This window comes from Brachionichthys hirsutus, chromosome 19, assembly GCF_040956055.1.
Source record: "Brachionichthys hirsutus isolate HB-005 chromosome 19, CSIRO-AGI_Bhir_v1, whole genome shotgun sequence".
Taxonomy (NCBI): Eukaryota; Metazoa; Chordata; class Actinopteri; order Lophiiformes; family Brachionichthyidae; genus Brachionichthys; species Brachionichthys hirsutus.
Genome location: NC_090915.1, coordinates 3,190,315 through 3,201,080, shown reverse-complemented (window position 1 = coordinate 3,201,080; position 10,766 = coordinate 3,190,315). Strand labels below are relative to the sequence as shown.

Below are 10,766 nucleotides of genomic sequence, written 5' to 3'. Positions count from 1 at the left end.
TCTGATTAGACAAGCGGTCCGGTTTTTCTGAGTCACAGCCTGCTTGAGTCGTCCAACGTCTGACCCTGCAGCCCCCCCCCCCCGGAAAAGTGTGTCTGCAGGAGTGTTTCTGCAGACAAGACGACCGAGGGTACCTGAACATCCCCAAAAATTCACATCGGCTGGCTTCGTTCAAAACAAGGGGGCTACCCACCGATGACAACAAGGGCATGGGTGTTGTGGTGGTTGCTAGGCAACGCTACCGTGGCTCAATCGCTGCAGAATGTTCACGCAGGGAATTGTACCTTGATTCTGCCAAAGAAGAAATATTATTCGCAGCCTGTCAAAGCTGGTCTGCACAAAAAATGATTTATGTTTGGTGATAAAGGATTGGCAGAGTTTAGATATCTGATACAGGTTTGATTGATGCGTAAAACGGAGTTTCATCTGCATGAGACGCATCTTTGCAGGTATTTAATATCTATCAGTTGGTATTACGGTATGCTAATGATGATTTCAGCAGCAGCATCGCTGCGTTCCACATGTTAGCCTCTAAGATAAACTTTCTGCCAGAAATCTTTGCTCATGAAGACGTTATATTTAAAATTAAAATAGTTACATAAAGCGATCCACTAGCTGCTGAACTTTGTGTAGCATTAGCACCTGTCTCTGCCCGGAGGGGCACTTGAGGTCATCCTGCTTGGGATGCCTCCCCTTTGGAGGGGGAGGCTCGCTGGGACTGGTGAACGCTGTCGAGGCGTGGGACATCTGGAATGCTTCTCCGCTTACTGATGAGGATGCGTGGATGAAAACGGAGGAAATAGATATCTTTGCTTGATGTCTTGTGCCCCCAAGTGGCTCAAATTAATTTCACGGCCCTTTTAAATTAAAGGTAAATAGAAAGAAAACGAATATTTATTTCTGCTATTGACTTGTTTCTTCTTGTCGATATTACATTGACAGAAATTGATAGGCAGCTTTTACACACACACACACACACCGTTTAAATGCATGCACTGCATTGCTATCAGCCACATTTCCATTAGTGGGGCCTGGAGAATCCATTGTGTGATCGGTAATCAGTTCATTAAAGAGGAAACCCTCCAGTAAGACACGTCTTGTGAATTAAACGTTGCATAAATGAGATCTGCTGCCCCACAGCCACCCGGAGGTTTCATTGGGGGGGACAGAACCTCTTGATTAAATGTGTTTTTGGGGTCATCCAGGGTGGATCCTGCCTCAGGAGGACAGGGAGGCTTCCTCAGAAGCTGGACCCATCTCTGTATTTATTCTGATCATCCGTTCCGAAACCTGCCCGGCAGGTTTCTGATCTTTTCCGTTCCTGTGGAGGGAAAAGGAAGAACAAGCACCAAGCAAACTGTGTTCATCAGCCTCGTGTTCATCGGCCCCGGGTTCGTCCCCGGCTCTGCGGGATCCTAGATGGGACATCGCCACGCGTTGTGCAGCTGCTGACAGTCAGCGGTCCAGATCCAACGGTCTGGACGGCGGCCACAGCTGGAGAAGAAGACCTCATGAGAATGTCCAAAGGGTTGCAAGGGACGGCTGGAGCAACAGGCTGGTCCTTTGTCCCGCCTGGAGGTCCGGGGAGGAACTTCATTATTCTGTTCTTTAAAATCGATGACTCATTTATTCCTTCCTCGCCGAAACATCGACAGAAAAACGGAACTTCAACCAGAATGGATAGAAACCCCCTAAAAAATATCCACTTCATGCGATGCGTTCAGGGCTCCCGAACGGCAATCTTCGGCGAATGGTGTGTTCAGGAGAATATCGTCGCCTGAAACAGGAATGCAAAAGTCTTCCCCACTTAGCGGTTTCACATTTTCCACGACTGTGCCAAAAGAATACATGTCAGTAAAACAAAAGGGAACTGTAAAGTAGTTTTTGGGTGGATGGCGGGGGCCTTTAATGGCGTCCGACCCACAGCTGCTTGGCCTTCATCTCTAATTAGCAGCAGCTAATTACAGAGCAGAAATGAGTGCTTCACTTGCTGCGGGGAAAGTGAAAACTATCCGCCGACACGCCTCCGGGCGCGGCGTAAACACACGGTGCATGTTTCTGGTGCCTCAACCCCCCCTGCAGTTACAGCCCCCCCCCCCCCAAAAAAAGTTTCAACCGCCAAAATGGATGCGTGCCGAGACTCGGAACGTCGTGCAGCGAATGTTCTCCTCTCCTGAACCGCATTCGTTTTCATTTCTGCTTGTTGAATGTTTGCTGATGACACCCAGGCCTCGCTGCCAGATGGCGACGTCGCAGCGCTGCAGTTGCTCTGGGGCGATTAGCTCAGCGCTAAGGCGTCAGTCGGGGACTATAATGTGCACAATAAATATTGTAGAAAAGAAAAAAGCAACGCCTCGTTCCAAGTATTATCTCAGTCCGACAGCGAATCAGATCCAGATGGAGGAAGCAGCTTCCCTCCGACCTCGTTCTCCTCTTGCTTCCTCAGGACGTTTTTGAAAACGTTCACAGGCAGGAGGGGGTCCGGGCGAGTCCGGGCGGGTCCCTGGAGGCGCATTGAACACGTATTTGACTCTGAAAGTCTGAAAGACGTCACAGCAAAGCGAGTCGAAGCGCAGCAGGCCGGCAGCCGAGTGCTGCCCGCCGCTGGAAGCCGTTTCCTCGCTCCAGGCCGGATCTGAGCAGAGACTGCGAATAAGAGCCGTCCTCGTGTCGCATCCGTAACATCAGGAGAGGTTGGGGGAGAGGCCCGCCAGGCCCGCAGGGTCTTCCGGCTCACGCCGCTCGTCGGCCTGATTAACAATGAATCACATCAATTCATAAGTTTGAGGCTGCTAGACGGCGAAAGTAAACCTGGAAGTCCAGGAACGGAAACCAAACCACGCACGCACACACACACACACACACACAGGTGAAGGCCCTGATACCTTCTGCAGACGTCGCCCCCCCCCCACCTGCCCTTTAATGACGGGACAGACTGGGCTGATCTCCAGAGGTCTGCTTTCTCCATTAGGCCACCTGGTTTCACACCAGTCCAGACAGGAATGCACCAGGAATGGAACAGAATGAAACCAGCAGGACCAGCCCCCCCCCCCCAAAAAAACGGTCACACCCTCAAAACGGAAAGCGCCGCAAGTTATTAAACGTCTTGAATCAACAACCTTTGGATGATTCGATTCTCCTCGTCTTCTTCCAAGCTGGCCCACAACGCTTGCATGATTAAATGACATTAAGCGTAATTAATCCTTGATATTTTTAATGACAGGTGAATTCTGGGCATAAATCCTAGGAATAAAGCATTTTTTGCCAAAACAACTACAAGAGAAACGTGAGTGAAATTAAGGAAAGCACTTTCTGCAGCCATCTAAAGGTTGTTGGCTCCCAATTAGACTGTTTAACAGACGTTTGGAGGAGGTGAGGGCTCCATCTGCAACCCAGCATGGCCTTCTTCCGGTCTGGGCAGCAGGGACCAATCGGAGCTGCAGCCGGATCGATACCTGATGGTCACGCCTGAACCTGAAAAATTGCTGCATTGCCAATGGGAAATAAAAAGGTTTTTGGTGGATCAAGACTCCCACCTAGTGGTCAGGGGAGGTTGTAGTTTTTATTAATGTAATTCAAATAGATTAGTAATGTTAATCAGATTTTTCTTATATATATATATGTATAGTTACTGCAGGAATCAATATGATCTATCAGTTGGATGAACGGAGACCAGGTTTAATTCATTCTTGACTTACTAAAGCAACAACTTTCATTATAATCAACTTTAAATACAAATATTAACATTTTACTGTCACACACACAAAAAAATGAGATATGAGTTATTTGTTTTAAAGGAATCAGAGACAGTTTGTCCTCATGAACATTAATTAAGAATGCTTCAAGATTCTGTTTCTGTTTTTGCCTGATTGCTCCTCAGACTGCAGCAAGGCGGGATTGGCTGTTTGCTCATGCAGGACACACCTGATCCTCATTTGTCCTGCTCCTTAAATCTCCCCTTCCCATCACGCCTCTGCCAGATTATATCTACACGCCAGCTTCATGTCTGTGTGCTTTTTCTTATCCCTGCCCGAGTCTCCGGATTTCGTGGTTCCACTTGTTAGACTCCGCCCCGACACTGATTTTTATGAGGCTTTTTAATTAAATTCCAAATAAAAAGAGAAGACAGCACCACCTCCAACTTTCCAGGCATATTTAATTGGCACAGTTAAACACAATAGTATTCACGAAGTACTCAGTGCTCCGAAACACAAGCGTGTTCTACCAAATGGAACACGAATGAAAAAAGTGCAAAAACACACCATTTGGTAGAACCGACGATGGAAAAGCAGTCTGGCTTTGCAAAGCAGATAAAGTTGTTTTTTTCCTTTTAAAAACTTTATTTATATATTCATATATATTCTCTGTGACTCCGTCATGCTGTACAGGCTGATCAGTCTGGGGGGGGGGGGGGGGGGGGGCGCGTCGGCTTGCGGGGCCGCGGTCGTCTCGGTTCCGGCCGTACAGCTGCCCTCGTAGCGGATGATGATTTATGATCAATAAAAAACAAGTAAACAAAGCGGCTGTTTGGAAGTCGTGAAATATATTTCGACCGAGGGGCGACTGTGAAGGATGACTAAGCAGGAATTAAATCCGCTGTCGGGGGCAGACGTGTTCTGTTCGTTGTCTGTGGCCCAGAATCACCGGCGAGGGGCTTTCCTTTGGAATACCAACGAAACGTTAGTTCCGGTAACGGTTAACCGATTTCAGAATCGTGACATCTTCAAATAAAATTCAGAAGCAAGGATAAAATCACGTGGGCAGAAACGGGGACGCCATTTCTCTCCTTTCGGTCATAAAAACTCTAATTTGCCCCCCCCCCCCCCCCCGCCCAATGTTTTGAGTTTATCTTCATCCTCTCTCGGGCCCCCCGGCGGGGTCACATTTCTCGTGGATCACAGTATGTTTCACTTCTTCTAAACGTCCGACGACTCGCAGAAGACCCTCGTTGTTACATAAATACTGTGCACTTACAGGAAAAACAACACGCAGACGTCCGACGCAAAAAAAAAAAGCATTTGACCCGACAGCTTTGAAATTAGACTGGGAACACTGGGAACACTGGGAGGAGGGGCTCACTCGCTCGCTCTTAAAAACAGGAAGCAGGAACCCGAACGGCAGGAACTGAACCCAAACTTTCAGGTTAATCAAACACAGCCAGGCGATGTGGGTTAACGGAACACAAAGGAGGGAGGCGGGGCTTAAGCTGACCAAACACCCCGCAGGTTGGAGGGGGCTGGGAGGAAGACAGGGCAAGCATGCAGTACGCCGATAGGGCGTGGCCCTCCGAGACCAGAAAGGGGGCGTGGTCAGCGAGAGGATCAGACACCAGAGACAGAGTGATGGCCGACGACCCCATCATCCCCCCACACACACACACACAGTGTGAAGACGTGACGGGTGGAAGAGGAGGAAGCAGCAGGGATGAAGATGAGCTCAGAGTGATTCACACGCAGATGAAGGCGTTCCACAGCTGGTCTCCGCCCTGTCTCTGACCACACCCACTTCCGTGTGTGTGTGTGTGTGTGTTCGGGTCAGAGTCAAAACCGCGCCGAGCAGGAATTAATCACACAGAAGAAGAAGCAAAGCTAAAATGAACAAGGTGCAAACCGGTTACTGGCTGCGGCGGCGTGGACGTTAAGAGCGGGGAAACGTTCCCGAACGAACGAACGCACGCTTTTATTTTGTGTGTGCATTCTAGCTGCTCTCTCTCTCGCTCTCTCTCTGACTCTGCGAGGAGCACGGCGGTTTCCTCTGAGGCTGCTTGCCCTGCCGTCCCTCAGCCAGCCTCGAGCTTTTAGGAATCTGCAATTCAAGAAAAGGAAAATACAAACAAACAGAAACAATGATGAAAAGAAAAGTTAGATGGCGTTAAAGGAAAAGATCCCGAATGTTCAGCTATGGAGTGGAGGATGAGAAGCCACAGCGTTAACCCTTAACTGCCCGTCATCCGGCTTGAATGCAGCCGGTTCGCTTTGTCCACAACATGCTGGAATCACGGGGGCCCAATCCCAATTCTGTTTAGCCTTGTTCTCCATCAAAACAGAATTAGGAGCTTGAAGCCTTTAGGAAATCATCCGATCAGTTATAGTTCGGATATTTACGGGTCAAACTATGCCTACATGGGAACGTCGGGGGGGGGGCTAAGTGGTAGCGTAGCAATGAGGGAATTGAGATTGGGCCTTAATGACGTGAACGCAGCCTCATGCACGTCTCAAACGCTTGGCGAGGCGTGAAATGTGTGTTTTATGCTGCTGAGGTGGAACGAGATGTTTTCATCTGCGCTGTCCCGCTGACAAAGTCACAGGAAATGAAACGAAGCTTGATGGAGTTGGTTTCTGAGTCTCGTAAAACAGTTTGTAGCAGTGAAGTCTAACACGCCATGCTTTCACGATAAACCTGCACTGAGGTGCGGCTCAGAGACGCATGCAGAAACCACAAAGCCTCAAAGCCACGCCCGGTCCGAGCCCAGTCCGAGTCCAGTCTGAGCCCAGTCTCACCGTTTAGCTTAGCACAGGTAGCCCCCAGTCCTTCCTTTACCACTGGCCTGGAAAAGGACCAGAACAGCCCGACATCATCGTTACCGAAAGCAGAACAAATAAAGTTTCTGATTTTCTTTTTATACATAAAACCACCCTAACGTGTTAGCGTTGTAACAGGACTAGGATTGGTCTACAGCATGCAACATTTGAGGCGCAATTTTAGTTCGATTTTTCCATTTATTCTACAAAAATATGTTTTAGCATGAATTTGCATTTCACAGCGATTTTAAAATACTTTTGCGTGACGGATCATGCTTTCCTGTAGCTGCGACAGATTGCGTGAAGGCCTGATTTCTCACCACACCGACTGCTGCTAACGTCCGTTCATGCTACGTATAAGGGAGCCTCGTATTATTTTCTACGACCACTAGGGGGCACTGCACTGAACAGGAACGAGAATATTCTTTCTTGTACTTCTTTATATGAATCCGCCCCCCTCGGCGGATTTAAGCGGCATTTCCTGAACAAATGTTTCCTTCGGAGACACGCACTCATCATCCGGCATCACAAATGTCCTTCTTCTCTCCGGCGGAGACAGGAAGTGCGTGTTTGTTTGCATCGCCTTAACCGCCACAAACAAATCTCCGTACCCGACTCCCAGAAAATGGAAACTTGCTGACTCGCACGAACAAAAAGAAACGCGCTTGCTGAGTTAAATATATGTCATAGCACCTTTGGCATTCGTTTCCAAAAAGACTTCGACGTAGGACGTGGGAACGTATCCCTCCTCTTCTTCGCTCCTGCGCACCCGCGTCCAGCCGTCGCCTTTGTCTTCTTCGATGACGTGCAGCAGCTCGCCCTCCGCCACAGCGATGGTGCCCTCGTTGTGACCTGCACGAGACGGAAAGTAGAAACTGCTGCCCCCGTCTTTTTTTTGGGGGGGGGGGGGCGTCTGTGGTTTTATTTTACCTTCGAACGGGTACAAGGCTTTGCAGGTGCCGATTGTGGGCAGGGTCTCTTCGTCGTCGAACTCGTCGTCGAACTCCGGCGTGGTGGAGGCGGGGTTTGTGTTGGCTTTGATCTGAGTCTCTGAGTTCTGCTCCTCTGTGTAGCTGCCATCCGGGCTGCTCAAGGGCCAACACACACACACACAGTAAATACACTGTGAAAACATAAATAGTTACATTGGGCGAAATAAAGGTGTGAAATCTGCGGGGGGGGACGTCTGGCTGCTGTTTGTTTGTTTGTTTAGGGTATACTATACCTCTCCCTGTCCTGTGCGCAGCTGTTGCCGACTGTTGTGTTGTTCTGGGTTTCATAGATTTCGCTCCTCCGGTGTGTGTCGCTCTTGGATGGCATCCTTTCCTCCACCTCCGCTAGCCAGCCCTGAAACGCACCACCATTTAGTTTAGTACGTTTATTTTTTTAATTTTTATGCTAACGTCATTTCAAGCGTTCCGCCAGTCATTTACAGGGTTAAAGCGGGTTCTGGGGAATGGAGCGGGAACAGCCGGCCCCTCCGTCTGCATCGCATCTTCTCCTAATATGGGCGAGCTGCGGACGCATTTGGCGCCGCCCCAGCTGGAGAACGCTCGTTTGAACTCCCCGTTATTTACGGTCTTGTATAAACCAGCGCCAACGCTCGGATCACAGACTCTCACCTCAAACTTCTGAACTTCAGACTGGAGCTTCTCAATGTTCTGGCCGATTTCTGTTAGCCGAGGGTCGACGCTGGTTGGGTCTCCCATCTGAGGATTCTTCACGTACACGTCTTTCATCTTCGTCAGAGCATCCCTGGGGGAGCAAATGAGTCCAATCAGCCCCCGCCTCCAGGCTTCGTTGCTTCTTATGAGGGGAAACACAAATGATCCAATCTCAAGTTCTACATTTCTTCCGACAGCTACCTCTGGTCCATTTCTTTCTGAATGTCCTTATTCAGTTCGTCCAGCTTGGCCTGTAGCTTCTTCCTCCTCTGTTCCGGGGGAAGATGGCTGAAGTCCTCCGGCCCGGAGCCCTGGGGGGGGGGGAACACGAAGAGGGGAAATAAATGAGACGGAGCATCTTCAGCATTTGATTGTTTGTCTCTCACTCTCGCTCTCTTTGTGTATCGACTTTCACCGTTTCGGGTGCCACGCCTAAACCGAGGCGCTCTGTCAAAATAAAAACCCTTTCTACGACCTCGAGCCGCTCAGAGTATTTCGGCGTGAGCTAATGGGCTTCTAGCCGTCTCGCTGTCCGAGGTCGTGTGAGTGAGGGTCATCTTTCCCGATGGGAAGGTAACGCTGATTTGATGAGTCATACTTTTGCTGATTAAAACAAAAGTGAGGCAGGTTGGCGTGGCAACAGGTGATAATGGTGGTGAAGTCAAATAGGATTAGCCCTCTGGGGATCCGAGCTGTTCATACAATATCAGACTGAAGCTGCACTGCTATCCTCAGCGCATCAATGCTAGCACGGCAAAAACTTTACTTCCTGTCAATAAACAAAGATATAGATGGACTAAACAGGTGCAAGTCTGATTGGCTCTCACTGAGATGATGTCACAGCAGCGTCACAAAATATACAGAAACTACAGGAGCTTCAGACCTGAGGTCAGGATTCACTGCAGCTAGCTTAGCGCTGGAATCTTGCCCCTTCTCCCAGCATGCAACACAACAAAGACTCGTCATCATGCGGAGCACATGCGCTTCTCTGAGCGATATCGAGTCGTAACGATGTCATGCATTAATGTCTATATTCTCTAGTCACCCCAAGACGAATGGAAACGCTATAAATATAAGAACAAATTCAAACTAAGGGTCAATCTTTGCTTGAATCAACTTCAAGATGGACAAGAAGTTAAAGATTGACTGTTATTGAGACTAAGAAACAGTTTCAAAAACAAAAATAGCATGTTTGTTTTTTGCAGAGACATGTCTGTGCAATAAGTACGGAGCTAGCAGGTGGTCAAATTAGCTCAGCGTGAAGACTGGAAGCAGCAGGAGCCAGGTTCTGTCTAAAGGTCAACCAGGAGCCGTGACCTCTGGTGGGAAAACGGGGTTCCAGGCTAGCTTCTCCTCATCTCCAGTCTTCACTCCAAAGCCAGTGAAGCTTCATATTTGTCGGACAGGTGTTTATATCCAAAAATACTAAATCAATCTTTTAATCCTGGGGGTGACATATTCCTATTAATGGATATCTGATACACTCCCGTTGTGTTAGCTTTACAGGAAACACTCCCAGGAGAATCACGACGACGCCGGCATGCACTGTGAGGACATGAGTGAGCAGCTGCTACATAATCCGATTAGTATTTGTTACGACAACGTACGATCTGTCGAAGACAACACGGACTACCGGACGAACAACATACATAACAGAGTAAATCTGATCACCTCGATGAGATTCCGGACGTGGGAATTGAGCGTGATCTGCGCCACAGAGACCAGAGACACAGTTTGGGAGAGACGTGACGACAACACGACCACGACACAAACACACAAACGGCAAAATGACACACAAATGAGACAACGACATGAGTGGGGGGCGTCCCCCGTTGCCACGGCAGAGATTTAATTACCCGATTTAATCACAAAGTCCAAATAAAAGAGCAGAACAGAACTTTAACGGCATACACGTAAACGGTGTGTTACTAGGGGGGGGGGGGTTACATGCGTGCTGTGGTCATGCCGCGATGGTGGTGTGTTTAAACGGTCATGCTTACCAGCTTGAGAGAAAGCTTCATGTGGGGACAGAGAGGAGGAAAGTGGTGAAGAGCAGGAGAGAGAGAGAGAAAACGTCAACATCAAGAGCAAATAGCAAATGGCAGCCATTTGTTGCATTTCCTTCAAACAGACAGGAATCTTACGAAAAGGCTTTTGCTTTGCCAAACTTCACCGTGCAGGGAAAAGAGGATAAAGAGCTCGTTTTGGGACGTGAATATAAGTTATGTCATTAAAAGCAATGGCTTCTGTTTTTAATAAAGCACAACTCTTTTCCAAAGTGGTGAAATTTAACATTTCTAAATGATGGATTCATGAAAAATGAAATGAATCAGCCGACCTGCTGAACAAACAGGAAGTAAAAAGAATGTGAACAGAATTAATGGAAGATGTAAAATTAAGTACTATTAAGCCGTAGAGGGAGACGGAGGAGGTCTTCGTCCCTCTACGCTGCCGTTACAATGACACACAGGTGACAGCAGAGGGCGCCGTAAGCACACGTCACATAGCTGATCCATAGGCTGGCATGTAGGCAGAAACTGTAAACAAGACACACTGAGGATGGGTCTATCCAAACCCATCG

At 48.6% G+C, this 10,766-nt stretch overlaps 1 protein-coding gene across 2 annotated transcripts in view; it reads right to left on the bottom strand.

Moving 5' to 3' along the window:
* Nucleotides 1-4,139: 4,139 nt before the first annotated feature.
* Nucleotides 4,140-10,766, bottom strand: part of fnbp1b (formin binding protein 1b) — a 34,973-nt gene continuing 28,346 nt past the window's right edge. The window contains exons 13-21 of one of the 2 annotated variants that reach the window (XM_068753333.1): nucleotides 10,186-10,200; nucleotides 9,857-9,892; nucleotides 8,387-8,496; nucleotides 8,144-8,276; nucleotides 7,747-7,868; nucleotides 7,448-7,609; nucleotides 7,215-7,387; nucleotides 6,501-6,547; nucleotides 4,140-5,805 (exon numbers count right to left, since the gene is read on the bottom strand). In XM_068753333.1, coding sequence (XP_068609434.1) covers nucleotides 6,537-6,547; nucleotides 7,215-7,387; nucleotides 7,448-7,609; nucleotides 7,747-7,868; nucleotides 8,144-8,276; nucleotides 8,387-8,496; nucleotides 9,857-9,892; nucleotides 10,186-10,200 — 762 coding nt within the window. In that variant the 3' untranslated portion in view covers nucleotides 4,140-5,805; nucleotides 6,501-6,536. Of the gene's footprint in view, nucleotides 5,806-6,500; nucleotides 6,548-7,194; nucleotides 7,388-7,447; nucleotides 7,610-7,746; nucleotides 7,869-8,143; nucleotides 8,277-8,386; nucleotides 8,497-9,856; nucleotides 9,893-10,185; nucleotides 10,201-10,766 lie in introns of those variants that run through there. The other variant, XM_068753334.1, reaches the window with a different exon arrangement.